The following is an 18647-nucleotide window of genomic DNA, read 5'->3' as shown; positions in this document are numbered from 1 at the left end:
GGGAAACCAAAACTATGACTATGATTTACAGGATTCTTTCTTTGCCTTGTGATAATCCCTAGAAATCCCAGTGCAGGGAGCAGGATTCGTCTGTACTAACCTCGTACAAAAGCAGAGTACGCAGCCAGCCCTCACCCACGTGAGATAACTGGGAGCCTTGTTCTAATGCAGGGGTAATATTGAGACTACTGATATACATTCTTCCTGTAAAGTCCTCGTACAGTTTAAGTGCCCTTCCAGGGGCAGGTGAACGTTTTAAATGTCAAAGAGACTTTCCGTGGAAGTGGAAGCAATTTTTGCCTGAGATTTTTGTCAGGGGTTTGAATTACTTACTAATTTGGTGGAACATAAATAATTGTGCCCTTCACAGTGTCACTGGCTTAGCAATGATGATAGAGAAATGTACACATAAAAATCAATATGGGTTTAGCTGCTGCTCAGAATTCATTTTATTTCCTTCATCTCCAGACATAATTTCCTAGCATCTTAATGTCATATTGAGCTTAATTCTGCAAGAAGAACCGCACTAAGCCTTGTAGCTGGAAGGAGGAGCAGCAGTGCGCCAAGTCCCCAAACCAGGTTGCAGATAAACAGCCGTGTTTTCAGGTTGCCATCCCTTCTGCCTGCCTGGGATAGCGGTCCCATCACGTGCTGCTGCTGATTCCACATCCCAGCATCTGCTCTTCCTGCCCCTGGTGAAATTGCTTTTGCTTTTCCGCTTCTTCGAGACTCGTCACACTTCCCACCAGGCAGGGGCATGGTGTTGGCACTCCTCACCGCTCTGTGTCCTACAGAAGCTGTGAACACACTGATTTCTTTTGGAGGGCGTGCTGCACCTGTAGCCTTGAGGCGCTCTCACTCATGGAACAAATGTGGCATGCATGAGCGGCGTGGTATTTGTAAACCAACGTTTTCTCCTTCCTGACCTCTTGGGGCTTTTTGAAGCCCTTTCATTTCTTGGCTTTTTATTGACGGCAAAGGTCCGTGTCAGTGGCGCAGGTGGTTTTTGCCCTGTGAACACATGCAGAGGAACTAAACACGGTTAAATCAGTCACCGTAGTCACTAGCACCTGGGCTGCATTCAGATCACCAGGGGCCTGGTTGCTGTATGGTTCCCAGTCCTCTGAGCCATGCGGTCTCCCACCTTTGCTCCATTGCTTCAGGGGTGGCTGTCCTCTTGCATGGCCCTCGCTCCTTCTGGCTGCTGTAGGTGAGCCTCTTTTGTAGGCAGAAAGCGTCCGCTTAGGGACCCTGATACTTCCATATGTATTTTGCAGCAGATCTGCATTAAAGAGATGCTGAAGCTTTCACATGGATCTCCCATGGCAGAGGACTCTCCAGTGCAATGCAGCACTGCTTTTTTTCCCCCATCTGGTGCATCTTTGACTTGCTCCATTTTGTACCATTTTGCATTTAAGACACTCAGAGGTGGTGTTTTTTTTTTCTTGTTCATACAAACTGCCTAGCCAGTATTAAAATAACAAGTCTTCCCCGGTGTCATTTCTCTGAAATTACGCTGTCTTCCGGTGGTAGTGAGTGCTCTGTTTCTGTTGCACACAAACACACCCATGCATGTGCATATGCACACTTACACTCTTCTCACAGTCCTCCTTGCTTGCAGTGCTCTCGAAGCAAACCGTTCTCCGAGCGAACAGCAGCGGGGATCACTCCAACCCCCGCTAAAATCTTTTACAGTGATGGTTAGATGCGCTCTGCAACTCCATCCTGCTTCTCGTGCCAAGAATTTTCACAGATCAGCAGAACGGTATCAGTAAAGGAACAAATAAATTACCACTTCAGAAAACCCTTCTATTAATGTCACAGAAAGCAGTTGCTTTTTTATTCCTTTCCTTGTCAAAACCAAACACTGAAAATCAAAGTAGAGAGAGATCAAAAGCGCCTGTACAAACAAAGTGAATCACTTGCACGTGTTATGTGTTTGTCTGCTTGGACTGGCAGGGAGGGGGCAGAGGTGTAGGGGAGAGCGGGGCTTGGTACCCATGCTGATTTAAGGGGGGAGGTTAAACAATATCTTGCTTTTTGCACCTGACGTTAATGCTAAGATGCAATAAACATGGGTTCGGGGCTTTCCCTGGTGTTCCCTAGAGAAGAGGGGAAGGAAGGAGAGAAAAAAGGGAGATAATGGCCACCAAGACTTCAGAGGCAGTTGGAGAGAGACAGAGAGAAGACCTCATGAGCTTCAAGGGAGGCGGGGGGTGCATATCACTGCAGTTGTCATAGCCAAAAAGTCAGCGAATAACCTGCTAAAATAAATCAGCACCAAGGCGGAAGCGATCCAGGCGGTGTGATTTACCCTGTGGATCTATCGTACCACCAGGCATAACAACAAGAAAACACCATTAGCACCGTGACAGGTTTTGTTTCCCCTTTTGTTTTTAACTTTAACCAGAACACCGCCTGACAAGCTGTTTGCTCCCGAGCCGAGCAGCTGCAGGTGGCGAGGAGGATGGGAAGGGGGAAGGCCGCTGAGGGACGTCATGCTTAAAATACAGCTTTGAACAAGGCAAGTGCCCAGTGGAGCTCGGAGAGCGGGAGGTCGTCGTGATGGGACGGGAAGCCAAGAATGGAGAAATATCACCTTTTCCTAAGGGCAATCTGGAAGTGTTGTCAGCTCTCTGGGCTGTTCTCGGGTCCGCAGGGAGCCTCGCGGCTCCAGACGAGCCTCCCTAGCGCGCGGGCTCAGGCCAGGACCACAGGAGGGGGAAGGAAGCGGGAAAGGGAGGAGAGAGGAGGTAATGAGTTCACACCTTATGTATGCCGGCTCCGTGCATAACCGCAAGGGTCTGAGTCATTTCAGTGAATAAGTCCAGCAAGCATTAGAAATCCCCCGCTTGCCTTCTGTCGCTCCGTTCTCCGAAAATGGCTTGACGGGGTGCCCCAGGGCTGGGTTTTACGTGCACAGATATGCCTAAAAGCAGCATTAAAAGAGCCGTGCAAAGGTTGCAACTGAAATGACTGGAAGTGTGAGGTTTTAGTTAGTACTTTATTAAGGAAGTACTAAACTAAGGGTTGAGGTTGCCGGCGCTTTTGGGTCTATGCTGCAGGGGAGTGAGAGACGCCTGGCCTGTGGGTTTGGCAGGGTTGCTGACAGCACAAGAGAGTGGCAGGATTTGGGGATTGTGCACTCCTTCCCCAAATATGCCAGGGGTAAACTGCAGAGCCCACAGGCTCTTCTGGCCATTTCCACCAAGCTTTAGTCCATCAGTGCCATTCCTCCGACCTGCCCCAGACCCGTCTCTTGCTCACCACTGACTCCATCCCATAGCTGTTTCCTCCTAATCCCACTCTCCTTGTTTCACCCAATCCTAATCTCCCACTTCGGGGTCCCAAAATGATTCCCAGTCCCCTCTCGGCATCCACTCCACTTGCCTGGCTGGTCCCAGTTCCCATCTCAAAGCACAGAGGTATCAGAGGATCTCAAAAACCCGCATGTGAAACATCATGCCCCTCTTCCTGCCCTCATGCTCAGTCTGTCTGAACTGGTTTGGTTGACACTTCGATGGGAAGAGTGGAGTTGGGGGGGAAGGAAGGGATTGGACCCCAGGCAGGTACCAGGCATGGAAAATTTCAGCCCACAGATGCAGATTTGGCAAAAAATGAGCAACTGAAAGCAAGGTCTTGCAGTGGGACCAGCTGTCACCAGGGATCCTGGTTTTTTCTGAGTTTAAAAAAAAAAAAAAATCCCCAATTTTCAGTTAAAAAATAAATAACCCCAAATCCATATTTTTCTGTGATTTAAATGAAACACCACTAATATAGAGATATATATTAGTGGTGTTTCATTTTAATCATGGAAAAATGTAGGTTTGGGGTTACTGTTTTTACTGTAAATTGGGGATTTTTTTAAATCGGAAAACCAGGATGCCTGGCTATCACTTACCACGGGGCCAGCCCTGCCCATCATGTTTCTAAGTAACTTGGAGCCATGTGAATGCATTCCTGTGAAATACTCCACCCTGTTTTCCCATCCCTTTTTTTGCTCCCACCTCCTCTTGCCTCACTGTGTGGGCTCTCTGAAAACTGTCGTCACTCTGGATGCAGGAGCAAGGACCGAACCTTCCCCACAAAGCCACGGGCACTTTCCATGCAGTGCTTGTAATGTGTCTTGAAATCATGGCAGTATATGAGACCAGGGACACAGTGGGTACAACTACACGAGACACTTACTGCACATCAGTCTAATAACACTGCGCAGTAGCGTGTCACATCAAAAATCGTGCTAATAGCCCACTGCACGGTGCTACTAGGCTAATACGCAGTAAGCGTCACTAAATAACTGTGCGTCGGCACTACTGCGCAGTAACTTTAGATACTGCACATTTAGTTAGTACTTTATTAAGGAAGTAATTGGGGATTTTTTTAAATCGGAAAACCAGGATGCCTGGCTATCACTTACCACGGGGCCAGCCCTGCCCATCATGTTTCTAAGTAACTTGGAGCCATGTGAATGCATTCCTGTGAAATACTCCACCCTGTTTTCCCATCCCTTTTTTTGCTCCCACCTCCTCTTGCCTCACTGTGTGGGCTCTCTGAAAACTGTCGTCACTCTGGATGCAGGAGCAAGGACCGAACCTTCCCCACAAAGCCACGGGCACTTTCCATGCAGTGCTTGTAATGTGTCTTGAAATCATGGCAGTATATGAGACCAGGGACACAGTGGGTACAACTACACGAGACACTTACTGCACATCAGTCTAATAACACTGCGCAGTAGCGTGTCACATCAAAAATCGTGCTAATAGCCCACTGCACGGTGCTACTAGGCTAATACGCAGTAAGCGTCACTAAATAACTGTGCGTCGGCACTACTGCGCAGTAACTTTAGATACTGCACATTTAGTTAGTACTTTATTAAGGAAGTACTAAACTAAATGTGCAGTATCCAAGGTGCAATAATGAATGTGTAGACGTGCCCAGTGTAACCCAGTAACACTCAAGCTACCCTGACTTATAGAAGCTGTGAATTTATGCAGCCCCTAGAAGCCAGTGGCACCTTGTCCCCGGGGTGGCAAATAAACCCTTGTATGAATCAGGGGCACTTTTCTTGCACTTTCTGATGCTGACCTTTCAGTGCATCTCCAGTGTTTCTCAGGGGTTTCTTATTGGTGCGCAGCTGGCTCCAGGCTTGTGCCTCAAGCTGCAGCTCCCTGTTCGTGCGTCCCCAGCCGTCTGCCCTTTTTCTGTTCCGTGCAACCTGCTTCATCTGCGTGGGTCAGACTCAAGGGGCTGGCAGCATAGTGTCCATCTGATTTGTGTAGGTTGGTGGTTTTAGAAGATTTGGATGCAGAAGCATTGGAATGAATTGGCTCATTATGGAAGTGGCAGTAATATCGTTTCACAATTTTGGGAGGATTTCCAATATTTTTGCAAGTTTCATCGTAATACACCAAATACTTTCAGACCTCAATCTAGGTAGGGTTCTTGTCGATCAGGTATTCCACATACTTTAATTTGGGGAAGAAGCTCATCTTAAAATATTGTTTGCAGTCCAGCCAAGTTCCTGTGTTCTTTCAGGAAGACTCTGATGAAACTCCCAGAGCACTCGCTGCAAGAGATAAATGTACTTGGCATATAGAGGTTGTCTTGTGATCTCTGATCCAAGTTTCTGGTACATTTGAAAAGGGTTTTGATTGCAGAGAGTCTGGTGTTGTTTACCTGCATATCTCAAGAACCTGTTTATTTCCTCTGTGACCGAGTTTGAATTCAGTGTTATCTTTATTGAGCATTTTGCCCAAATTTATTTTTAACAAGGCAGCCTTTGGAGTCAGTGTGCTGCATGGAGGGTACTTAAGAAGGCGTAATCCCCTGGTGTCTGCTCACACTAACCATAGTTGTTGGTAAAGAGCTGTTGTTGCTCTATTTAATATCTGATCTGTCCTCTTTTGGGGAAACTATTCTGGATAGATGCGTGGATAGATTCTGTATGCAAAGAGTCCATATACCAGCTCAAATCTCCTAGACAGAAAGGTAATATGAGTAAGTCAGCTGGCTATAGCATCTCTCTAACTGTATTCAAATTCAGTTGTGCAGATTTGAGAGGTAGCTCTGAGGCCAGTGGGTCCTTGCAAAAGAGCTGGGAACTTTTAATGCCCTGAACAAAGAATGTATTCACTTTCCCTAGAGAATGACTGATAATGTATAAACTCAATGGCATTTTCCTTGTCAGATAGATCTGTAAAATTTTGCAAGATTAGTCTCTATGAGGGCTGCAGAAATGCATCCTTTGTCACCTCAGGCACTGATCCAGGTTATGACCTACATGCATTTATCACACTTAATTGAATCCAATATAAAAGTTTTTTCCTCCCCAAACAACATGCAGTGGAAAAAGCCTTGGAGGCTCTGAAGACCCGGCTAGACCAAGCCTTGTCTGGGATGCTGTAGTTGGGGCTGGTCCTGCTTGGAGCAGGGATTGGGCTAGAAGTGACCTCCTGAGGTCCCTTCCAACCCTCATTTTCTAGGATACTGTGAAAGGAGTTAGAGGCTAAGGTAATGCATGCTTCCTGGTGTACCAGGGGAATTAAAAAAGGGGACTCAAAGATATTTTCTCAGGCTTGCAACATGCAGTCGACTTGCGTGCATTCATTCCAGCTCCCATTGTGAAGCTCCTACAGCTTGGCTCTGGACGAGATGCCGCTGTTCTTTGCAGGAAGGCAAAGCTGTATCCAGCAGCCCACGCTAGTCCTGTTCTTCCGAACGTCAGAGTTAAAACTGAACGTCACATTCATTTTCTTAATTGTTAACAATGAATCCGTGATACACAGCCCTTTTTCATTTGGAAATATTAGCGTGCATGCCCTTTCTGCATGTTCAGCGCCTTAAGCAAAGAACCACCATTTGCGAATTGTTAATAATGTTGATGGCATTCGATTATGGTGGCATTTCAGTGGGTAGTATCTGGTTGCAGCTCTTCTCTGCAGTGTCACATTTGCTTGGAAACTGTTGCATCAAGAAAAGCATCTTTCTCAAACAAATATTTTTCTCTCAGTCCAGCCCAGGTTTCTCACGCTGGAGCCATAGTCTGTGTGCTTCGGGTTCATTTTTTGGATGCCCGCTACTCTGCTCATATGCATGCTCATCCACTGGTATGGATAGGGGAGTCCAGCTCAAGGAGTAGCAAAGGAGGCTCCGGAGGGGCGTCTGTCAGCGCAGTATCTAGAGATAACACGTAGGTCCGTGCAGTTTGGATGGAGGTGATTCATGCGGCATCTCCTGGGTGTGAGGAGAATCTTTGCCAGGGCAGGCGGCTGCATCTATCCGTCTGTCATTTTTTTTAGTACCTGTCACCTTAGTATCTAAGCGCTTCCCATGTAAAATAGGGTGTATGTCAAGGTCTCTAGCGGACTTCATTTATCTTCTGCTGCTCTCTTCTGTGCAGGAGAAAAGGCTGTGCTTGGGATACACAAATGTACGGGACGTGTGTGAAAAGGGTGAGCTCAGAGAGTCTCGGAGCAGCTGCTGGGTGATCCTGCTTGCTGCCTTTTCAGAGCATCCTCAGGTTATTGGGGCGGACTGGTACCCCTGCACATCCCAGACTTTGCCTCGCAGCCAGCATCTTCCACTGGGAGTGCTCTCTTCCCCACTGGACAGATCATGCATAGTTTTGCTAAAAGGTTTTGTATGGGATGGTTTGGATAGAGAAAATCATGCCTCGGGCAAGGGGCTGGACCAGAAGATCTCAGAGGTCCAGTGGTGCAGCCCTACTTCTGTGTACCCTTCCCTTGCTTCTTGAAGTGTATACAGGACCTCAGTGCATCATCCTAGCGACCAAGCAGCTGAGGCAGAAACTAAACTGTGGTCACTTAACCCTCTTTCACTGAGGGCCAGGCTGCTGCAGTGCAGCTCTCACTTACTGTGGGGTGAGAGCACGCACAAGGGTAGCTGCAATGGGGCAGCTCAGCCCCCTTTCACTGCAGGGGAAATCATTTGTATGCCCGGGCCATCAGCCTTCTCTGCCCTGCACCTGCTTTTAAAATACTTCCCTTTTGCAATTGGAAAAGGGCACAGTGTTACCTCCATATTTTCAGTGCACCTTCAGAAATGGTAGAGAGATGGAGAGCTGCAGATAGGGATGGGCACTTCTCTCTTATCCAGAGCAACTCTGGATGTGACCGCTCTGAATGTCGGTGTGCATCACTGTGCATATCTCAACAAGAGTTACTGTAAAGGCTAAGCATCTTTGCCCTAGAGACCTCAATATAAATATCCTGTTCTTGCAATGTAATTAAGGGATTCAGATTGAGAAATGTTTATAATTGCAGGTTGTAAAACCCACTATTGTGCATCTGGACACAAATGATGCAAGTGACTGGCCTTCTTAAAAAAACAGTAGGCTCTTAAAACAAAAAAATGCAATTAATCTTCGGATTATCTTCTATATTAATGATCATATTATAATCCAATTATGCGTATTTTAATTTTAATCTTTGGAATTTATTAATGAAAAGTTACAAAACTGCTTGTAGCAATGAAAATTTGGACAGCATACATCATGCCTTTCTGTAACTGTGTATTAGCAAAGCTACTTTTTTTTTCCCCAGGAAATGTTCTCTTTTCCAGTTGACTGTGACTTTCCAAATGCTTAAAAAAATCTGCCTAATTGATAACCAAAATTTAATCATAGTAGGATACTTTCAGTTTGCATTCCAATAAGGTATTTCTTTGTCTAAATAAGCTTCCCTTGGTTGATTATTCATATTGTAGTTCAAAATGTTTAAAAATGAAAGACAGAGTTGGATGAAATGTAGACTACTTAATACAGTGTGTATTTAATATAAAAGTCATGCATTATTCATTTTTGCAATTTGAATAACTTTGAATTTAGCATCCCTGTTCTTCATCTTTTCCTTTGATGAACAATTAATTATTAAAATATAATATTGTCAGCATATGGCACAGAAATCCTTGAAAGTAGAATATAAGCTTCATTCTTCTGTCATCATTTGATAAAGGGATGTGCCATACTTGTATGTTGTTTTATGTCATGCATTTGTCCAGCATTTTAATGTTTCTCATGGATTCAAGTAAAAGGCTACAGGAGTGAAACATTCATATTGTTAATTGCAACTCATTTTTTTTAAATCCCAGTGTGGGTGAATATTAGTGGCTAGATATTTAAAACATGCATACATGTTCCATCTAACTTCCATGTACAGATACTAGCTGTGAAGGCAGATTAGGTATTTATATGTTCAAATGGACTGTAAGATTCATAACTGTTGATTTGCATGCGCAAATATTTATGCAAGCAATTTAATGAACACAATAAGCACCATCAGGCATGCTTTTTGAAAACTGCCTTTTTTTTTTTTTTTTTGAAGATTTCTTGTTGCTTTAAATATATATACGAGCTGTATTTTAAAATCAGATGCTCAAAATGAACCTGCATGTTGCGTGACCAGATTTTCATATGAAAAAAAAATGAGCAAGTGGAAATTGAATTAGAGCTTAAATTGCATTGAAATTTGGCTGTGGAAAAAAAGAGGTACCACAGTGGTTCTAAGTGTCTGATTAGGGCTTCTTTGAAATTTTGGCCAATAATGTATGCTTAACTAGAGCGTAAGCTTAATGACCACATTTTTTTTATTCTAAAGGGATGACACTTGCATGGGTTAAAAGGCCAAAAACATGGTTTGCTTTTTGTCTTATCTGTTTGCTCTGGGAGGGGAAACCATCTGGGAAGGGAAAGCTGACAGTTCTTTTAACATACATATTTTGACATTAATAGATTTATTAATATTTTGGACCTCTGTAGGTTTCGGAGACATTGCACACCTGTTGTGGTTATGCAGCAGAATCTGAGATGCCTAAAATAATCACATATTTGCCTTTTCCATTAGCAGCGCAGGAAAAAAGCGTGGTTACAGGAAAGCTGCACGTGGATACCGATTATAGTACCTTTTGTGGGGTTTAGTAAAACTGAATACTGCAGTCTTAGGTCTTGCTTCTTGGGGTTCTCACTTCTCCTAAAATCTCTATGTAAACCCACCCCCATGTCCTTTGGCTCCTTAGGGTGGACTAGGCTTTGAGAAACTTCACCATTAGGTATGGGGGAATCCGCTTGCCCATCAGATCTGCTGAGATTGGGCAAGAAACAAGGCAGGCCAGCCCTCATATGAACTCTGTATATATTTCTGGAGGAGGGAGGAAGAAAGATGCTTCTTGTATGGTAGAAGTTTCATGGTCAAGATAGCTTCCAGGCATAAAGCAGTATTGAGCCCCTTCCTGGCACCATGTCGTAGGCAGCGCAGATCATCCAAACTGCAGAGATTACATGCTAAGGAAGGGTAGGGCTGTGGCCATGATTGTATGGAAAGTTCTCTGTCCATGTCCTACCAGTTTTAAAGTCATGTAAAAATAAGTCCATTTTTCTTTGTCAATTTTTCCAACAGAGAAGGAGACCTTTCTGGATCCCTTTGTGCTGAGAGACCTGCTGCCAGCATCGCTGGGAAGTTACTACCGCTATACAGGCTCTCTGACAACTCCTCCGTGTAGTCAGATTGTGGAGTGGATAGTTTTTCGCAGACCTGTTCCTATTTCTTACCATCAGGTAGGTGTATGCTGCCGTACAGGCTCTTGCTTGATTTGCCCTCGGGGCACTGTTCTGAAAACCTGACATTGTCGTTTGGAGAACAAAAGCCAAAGAGTTCTGCTGACTGAAAGAAATACTGGTGATTTTATCTATCTATCTATCTATCTATCTATCTATCTATCTATCTATCTATCTATCGTTAGATATAGATATTTATCTATCTATCTATCTATCTATCTAGATATAGATATCTATATTTAGATATCTATAGATATATCTATATAGATATAAATATAGATTTTTTTCAATATTGTTTCTGAACAGGAGCCATCAGCCTTAGGAAACAATGCAACGGAAACCCAATTTCCTTCCAATGATTTAGTCTGTATTGTTTGGGTAAGATAAAAATAAGCCATGGTGTAAATATCTGCAGAGAATCCTTCTTTTACTCTTTCAAATTGAAGGTTTTTTTGGGAAGGAAATGAGTAACCTCAGTTTGAGCTAAGTACACTAGGAAAGAAGCGGTTCCTTTCATTTCGCCATCTTTAACTTTTTAAAACAGGGTGAAGCTGCCATTATGTGCTTACAGCACTGATATACAAATCTTTAAAATTAGCACATCACAGCTTTTACTGTAGATCGAGGCAGTGCCTGGAATTTGTATTGAGAATAAAAAAAAAAGGATCCATCTAGTCCAGTGTTTAACAATTAAATACATGTTGATGTTTTAAAACCATTGTTTTACAGATAGATTTTCTGTTGAAATCAATCTTTCCTTTTATTTGCTGGCGTTTTGCTTTAGCTGTTGAAAAGAGACTTTTGCAATAAGCTGTTCCTGAATGACTGAAGCCTCTCAATATTTCTGTCGGATGTATTAGATGCAGTGAAACGCCATCAAGTAATTAGCGGTTTCTTCTTAGTTACAGTAGCGTGTAGTTAGCCAAGCATCATAGCCACGGAGTGCCAGCATCGTTCACCCAGTAAAAAGACTGCCCTGTACCAAAGAGCTTACCTCTAAGACGGTGGTTCCCAACCTCGTTAGACTTGAGGCCCCTCTCGTTTTACCTAGGGCACCTCTCAGAAAATGCCAGCTCTCCGCTGTCATTCATCTTTCAAGTGCAGCAAGATCATAGAGGAAAGAAGGAGGAAAGCCCATGGCAGGCCAGAATGGTTGCGACGCTCTGATGTCCTGTTTGAAATCTACGGATTGATCTTGTGAATCACATTTGCACTCTTAACCGTGCTAACCTTGAGGATCTCAAGGCACCGTGGGGTGCTGCAGCCCCTGGTTGAGAATCGCTGCCTTGGGGATATGACGAGGTGCAGCAAATGGATGAATAGTTCAGGAGGGCAGTGAAGCAGAAGTGAGGAGGAGGAGGAGAGGTGACTTGCTTCTAATTCCTCAAGAGCTCTCATTAGTTCTTCTCGGTGCATGGTTTTGAACAGATGGTTTGTAGAAAGCAAGAGATGGCAGGTCTCTTGGATGCGACAGGCTTACCAGCCTAGGAAGGTGTTGGCTGTATGAATGAACCGCATGAATAAATCATGTCTCCTTTTTTTTGGGAGTTGCTTCAAAGTGCATATAAACCGCAAGAGGCTTTTAACCTCCTTGGAGTTTGTGATACCTGTGGAGTGACGGGGGGTGGACTAGATCAGTGCTTCTCAAAGTGGTGGTCCGGTCCGCGAGCCACCGGTCGCCGGTCCGCAGCGAGTTGCCAGGAAAGAAAGAAATATATTTTCAGAAGCATAACATTGATATGTCGTAGCGCCACGGTTCGTACGTTCCAGCGCTCCAGGTGACGTCCCGTCGTGCGAGGTGAGGAAAGAGAAAGAAACAGCCGGTCGCACATTTGTGTAGCGCTGTTACACACAGTTGCTGCCACCGGCTGAACCGGGCACCGGTCCCTGGCCCGCTGGAAAAAAAATTGCCGGTCCACCACATCAGATAGTTTGAGAAGCACTGGACTAGATGACCCCCGTCCAACCCTAATTTTCTATGACAGGCAGGTCAGCAGCCAGTTCCTTTTCTAAACAGCCCAGGGCTCTGGTCCTTATTCACTTTTGTTCTGCTCTGACCAGGGGTGTGAGTTTCTACCATTGTAGTTAAAATGGTGCAGACAGGTATCATTATAGCTGCCTTATCCCAGGCTATCTCAGCTCTTCCCAGAGAAGAATAGTTGTACCAGCGAAAGCACCTGTATAGCAGCATACTGTGGGATTTTGCTGCTTCACCTATACAAAGACACAGCAGTATGGCTTCTGTGTTTGTAGACAGGCTTACAATAATACAATACCAGGAAACATAGAATAATAGGATTATTTCCCCCAGCAGCTCACGGTAGACATATACTTACAGATGTAGGTGCCATCACAGCCAATACTGTAATTATGATGTGTTCCTTTTATTGAAGCAGTATAGCAGAATCCATTTCCATAGTTTAACTTCCTTTATCGCAAGCTGTATGAAACAGCCCGTGCCCCCACAAGGGGAAAGTGATATTATTTAAGCCTTGTTGCAACTCCAATTAAATCCTTCCTGTTGTGCAATGGATCTGGCTGTAAAATTGACAGTACAAAAAGTGGTCCATTTGTGGAGACTTCTGCATTTTTGCCTTTAATGCTCCATCATTGTCATCTCACCCAATAATTAGCCAACAAAACAGGACACGCCGTGTCACCCCGCAGAATCATTGTGAGGCTAAGTGCATTCAGTGACCCAAAGCATGACATTATCTCTCATAATGCATACCTCGGAGTATCTTATTGTATTTATAATGGATTCAGCTTTTTAATTGCCATTTAGATATCCACCCCTCAGAAAACTGTGCTCATCCAGGTTTTAATAGTATATAATTACATGACTTCGGGTTTTAAAACAGGTTTCCCCTTACCAACAGTGGTGTCCTGTTGGTTCTTTATTCCTTCTTCTGAACCAGATCTCTCACTGTTTTTGAATGGCACGAACACAGCTTCTTCTTTTGCTTCCAGCTCTCTGAGATCAATTAATATCTAATTTGTGGTAGATAATATTTTTAAAATAAAAGTGAAGTTGAAACGATTTATGCATTCTTCAGCATGCAAAAAAAAGAAAAAAGAAAAGTTGAAATTGTCATTGCAGGAGCAGCAGTTAAAAATGCAGCTACACCTCCTCAAGGCAGCCTGGGAGAAGAAAATATTTTAAAAGCTCTCAAGTTTAAAAAATCAATTTGCCATCAAGGAAATATAAGCTTAAAGGCTTAATTTAGAGTGAGCAGTTGGTACCTAAGTCCCTGCTCTTGAGTGGAGTTACACAACTGCTTAGCTTCCAGCGCTACTCATAGCTGCATTGACTTCAACAGGAAATCTCCGGCGCAGCAGTTCCCAATCTGCGGTCCCCATACCAGCAGCATTACGCAGACAGCCTGGCAGTGGTACACGTTAATGCATTGATTATAATTACTCTCTATGACAAAAACATGCTGGTGGTACTTAAGGTTGAACTGAAAAATTTGCTGGTGGTACTTAAGGTTATATCATTTTCAATTGGTGGTGCACAATCCGAGTTTGGGAACCGCTGGTGCATAGATTTGGTAAGGTGCGTCAGTCCCTGCAGATCTCGGGCCTGAGAAGGATTAGCCAAACCAAATGTTTCTCCCTGCCTCCCTCCATAAGAAAACCGAGGTGTCCTATTTAGTTTGTCCCTTTTGGGGAAGGTAGCAAGAAGGCTACTTCTAACTCATCCCTACCTAATGCTTCTCTAGCCTCTCGCAGCTCCAGGAAGGATGCTGCACCTTTCTTGGGCAGTTCGTTCCACTGCCGCCCTGATGCAACAGCAAGGAGCTTCTTCCTGAGGTCTAACCTGTAATGCATCTAATTTTTCCTGCCTACATAGGTCCCATGCCCTGTATGGAGAGCACTGCAGCATCCTCCCCTTGCCTGACTTGAGCAGGGGGCTGTCCTGTTTCCTCCTCACCGTTGGTGCTTGAATATGTTAATAATATACCTGTCCCTTAAAGCAGCAGGGGGAAGAAACAAGCTGAATTGTTGACCCAGGCAGGGAACACATTTGGAGAGCTTTCAAAATTGTGCATGAAAAATGAGAGAGCTGCCTGTCCCTCCTCCTTGCAACCAGAAGTTCCCGCCGGGACCTGAGAAACCTTCCCGGGGAACCTTTCACCAGACATGAGGCATTTCCACGAGCCGTTGTGGTCTCGGGGATTCGGCATTTTAACAAAAGAGCAAAGTATTCCTGAGCAGCTCGGTGGTGTGCATTGGACTAATTGGCCGTCTCCTGTGTTCCCACAAAGGAATGGATCCGTCTGAGCTGTGCTATCCTACCGTTCAGTGTGTGCTGCACGTTCCCATTGATCACGCAACCTCACTTTGCATAAGTCTCCCCAGCTGTAAAGCCAGGCTAGGAATTCAGAGAGTTGGGAAACCGTTTGCAAGAAGAGTTGAGATCTGATAGCCTTTGTACAAAGGGCTGCCTACGTGTTAATTGTTTAGTCTGCTCCTGGGTGCAGAGTTCTTCACTTTCTTAATCCAAAATTGCCAGACTCAGGATTTAACAAATCCCTGCCACACGGTCGCTGGTCAGCTTTGGGCTGCTCCCCATGCTGTAATTCTAATGGTCGTCTCAAATTAGCAGGCCCAGCACACCGCTGCACTCCAGCAGCACTTGCTATTGAAATGAAATGTGTAAAATTGACTCTGTCCAGCCCCGAGGGTCAGGAGAAGTTTTACAGATTTCTGTTTAATAGCGAGTATTGCCAGAGCACAGCAGAACAAGTGCGCTGGACAGCAGCAGAAGAATGGGGGTTTCAATTTTACTGATCTGGAGGGAAATGAAATTATTTTAGTTGGGTGCCCCTGATTCAGCAATGGGTCTGCCGAGCTTTGCCTTTGATTTCTTTTTTTTTTTTTTTTTTCTTTTTTAATCCCAGCTATCAACTGGAGCTATGATGTGGTTGACAATATTTTTTTTTCAGGTCATTAGTTTTGAAACTGTCACATCCTTCTCTGTAGCTCTTAGGGCAAATGCACTTAATGAAAAGAAGAAGTCTCTAGCTTTCCAATCGTGGTCTGTCATTAAGCTATAAGAGCAATTCAAGTTCTCTCTAAATCTTGGGGCCACATCCTGCTCCCGCAGAAATCAATACTATTGACTTCAATGGGAACAGGATTGGCTCTTTTGTATTGCTCTGTGTAGCTCAGCCTTTCTTACAATGATCTGCCTAATTCTAGTTCTGGAACTGGAAGATAACAAGCTATTAGTAAATTCTGCGCTGACCCCAGCAACCTGCAGAACAACCAAGTTAACTGAAAATCTTTTCCATTTAATGTGCCAGTAGTTTTTCTCTAAGAAATTTTGAGACATTATGTGTTTTTTTTGCCTTAACAGAAAATATATGAGACACATAACAACAGCTTATAGGTTAAGGCATTACTTTTAAAAATAGCCCAGATCTGAATGCAGCAGCTATGTCCTCTCCTGGAGAGAATATAAAAAAAAATGTACCTAGCATGATGATGACACATGAGATTAATACAAGGAATATGGCTTAGGTTTTCTCACTTTGTCATGAAGTCGAGGGGAGAGACAGCATGTTCCCGTGCCCAGGAAAATGTGCCAGGACTCGGGGCACCTGGGCTCTATTCTTGGCTCTGCTCCTGCCTGGCTGCTTGATTTTGGGCAAGGCGTTTGATGCTTATGTTTCCCCACTTGTAAAAAAAAAAAAAACAAAAAACCCCAAAAAGGTGGGGGGAGGATGATACTGGCCTTGAGATCCGTCTACAAAACAACTCCGAATAAAGGGCTGCCTTCGAAAGACAGCACAAACGCAGATTGCTTCTTGGGGGAATATTAAAAAGCAGAACGATTGAAGCAAAAATGTGGGGGCGGGGTATCCATTTGCACACATCATATTCTTTAAGACAAGAAAACTAAGAACAAATGTTTTCATGCCCGTTTCAGACTCATAAGGGTTTCTTAAGTGTTTTCTCTATTGCTTGGCAGGATAGACAGCGTGGCTAGATAAGGCTGTTGGCAGTCATTTCAGTGGGCAGCCTGGTTTCCTGTTTGATTTATCAGCCTTGGCATCAACGCTTCCTGCCATTTTACATTCTTATCAGACACCCAGATTTCACCACATTGTTTTTCTAATTAATGTTCTTTTTTCTTCCCTGCCATGATCGCTGCGTTCAGCTGGAGGCGTTTTATTCCATATTTACCACGGAGCAGCAAGACCACGTCAAATCCGTGGAGTATTTGAGGAATAACTTCCGGCCACAACAAAGTCTGAACGGCAGGGTGGTGTCTAAGTCTGCTGTGAAAGATGCTTGGAGCCAAGACATGACAGACATCTTAGAAAACCCACTCGGCACGGAGGCTTCCAAAGGTAGATTAGGATTATAAACTGAATTTGCCAAAGGACAAGGTTTTTTTGTGTCTATTTACCAAGACCTTTCAATTCAGCATTAGTAGAAATATGAGGGATACACTAAAGAAAAACACTAAGATTGGCTGGTGGGTTGTGTCTGCTTGGGCTTTGTCTTTGCATTGCCGTACATTTATGAGTCCTTGAATTAGACTTTTGCACACAATGCACGGCTGGGCCCTGGAACTCCTTGCCACAAGATACCAGGGGAGCAGGAGTTTAGCAGGATTTGAGGGAGGATTGAGAGTCCCTATACAGATGGGCACCCAAAATCTTGCTAAGAACTTTTTTCCAACTACTCGGTCTAATAAAAGAGATCGCATCTATGCAAAGAACCGTGTCTGCCTGCGTCCTTGGGTCAGCACGGCTACACCCAACAGCCCAGTATACAGATGACAAGAATATCTGGATTTGTCGTAGCAAGCACTCATTTGCTTCAGAACATGAAGTAACTCAGTAACGGAGGCTGGAAGAGACTGTCCTTGTGGACAGGTTGTTCTCAGCTTCCTTGCTGGCGTGCGCCGTGTGCCTTCTTGCACAAAGTAGTTTCTGGGGCTTTCTTCCAACAGAGACTTAGACACAGAGCTTGAGGGTCCTTTGGGAAAAGAGACGGTAATAACCTCACCGTCACAACCAGTCCGGGGGGTATTCCAGGCTGTAAGGAGTGCGTCAGAAATCCTGAAAGAGACCTGGAGGTAAAAACAAGAGCAGAAATAGATCTGGGTGTTTGTTTTCTATTATTTTAGTGGATCAGTTGATTTGAAGATCTTGTAGGAGGCCTGATCTATGTTTATTAATCTTTAGCTTCAAGGAGCAATCGCCACTTAAATGATCCTGCTCAGAAGTACAAGAAGGGCTCTATTTATTGGAAAGAAACAATTAAGTGGATTAACTTTGAGGCTGGCACTTTCACCTGGGTGAGCACAGACAGCGTAGCTCGTGAAGGTCGCAAATCATCAAAACAACTGAGCTCTGCAGCCCCAGCCTCCCAGGAGGGCTCTGAGCAGGCAGGACTCTGAGGGCGGTATTATTCTCTGAGTGCGTGCACACACACTTTATACACACACACACACACTTTATACACACGCATACATACACATTGCTTTATATACACACACACTTTATATATAGATCTATAGATATACACACACACATATGTAGAGTTAAATGTATCATTGTAGCTATAACTATATATATACATGCCCACACACACACACACACACACACTCTTATATATATATACACGCACACACGCACCCACCTTATGCGCGCACGCACACGTACAGTTAAGTGTATATATGTACATATAAGTATATACACACATGCACACATACGCACACACACGTGTGAACCTGAAAGGCAGCTCTGAGATGAGGCATTTAAGTCAGAGGTGAGGAGATCGCATTAATCAGAAAACTCGATGCTACAATATGATGTTCTGGTTTGAAAAAATGTTCAGTCGGTCTTTTATCAGCATCCTGTGTCAATATTTATTTCTTCAGCTATGCCCTGGGTGTGTTTTATTTAGCAACGTACTTAGTCAGAAGTCAAGTAGACGGCAGGGTGCATTTGCACCTTCTAGACTAACCAAAGTAAAGATTTTATATGTCTATAAAAGTATATAACACACACACACACACACACACACACATATATATATATATATATATATATATATA

General features: G+C 44.2%; 1 protein-coding gene across 1 annotated transcript in view; it reads left to right on the top strand.

Moving 5' to 3' along the window:
* PTPRG (protein tyrosine phosphatase, receptor type G) overlaps positions 1-18647 on the top strand; it is a 349654-nt gene that overhangs the window by 236126 nt on the left and 94881 nt on the right. Inside the window, exons 7-8 of the mRNA XM_025199043.1 lie at positions 10413-10570; positions 16737-16929. Coding sequence (XP_025054828.1) covers positions 10413-10570; positions 16737-16929 — 351 coding nt within the window. The remainder of the gene's footprint in view (positions 1-10412; positions 10571-16736; positions 16930-18647) is intronic.

This window comes from Alligator sinensis, unplaced genomic scaffold, assembly GCF_000455745.1.
Source record: "Alligator sinensis unplaced genomic scaffold, ASM45574v1 scaffold469_1, whole genome shotgun sequence".
NCBI classification, from domain to species: domain Eukaryota; kingdom Metazoa; phylum Chordata; order Crocodylia; family Alligatoridae; genus Alligator; species Alligator sinensis.
This window is presented reverse-complemented; position numbering and strand designations above follow the sequence as displayed.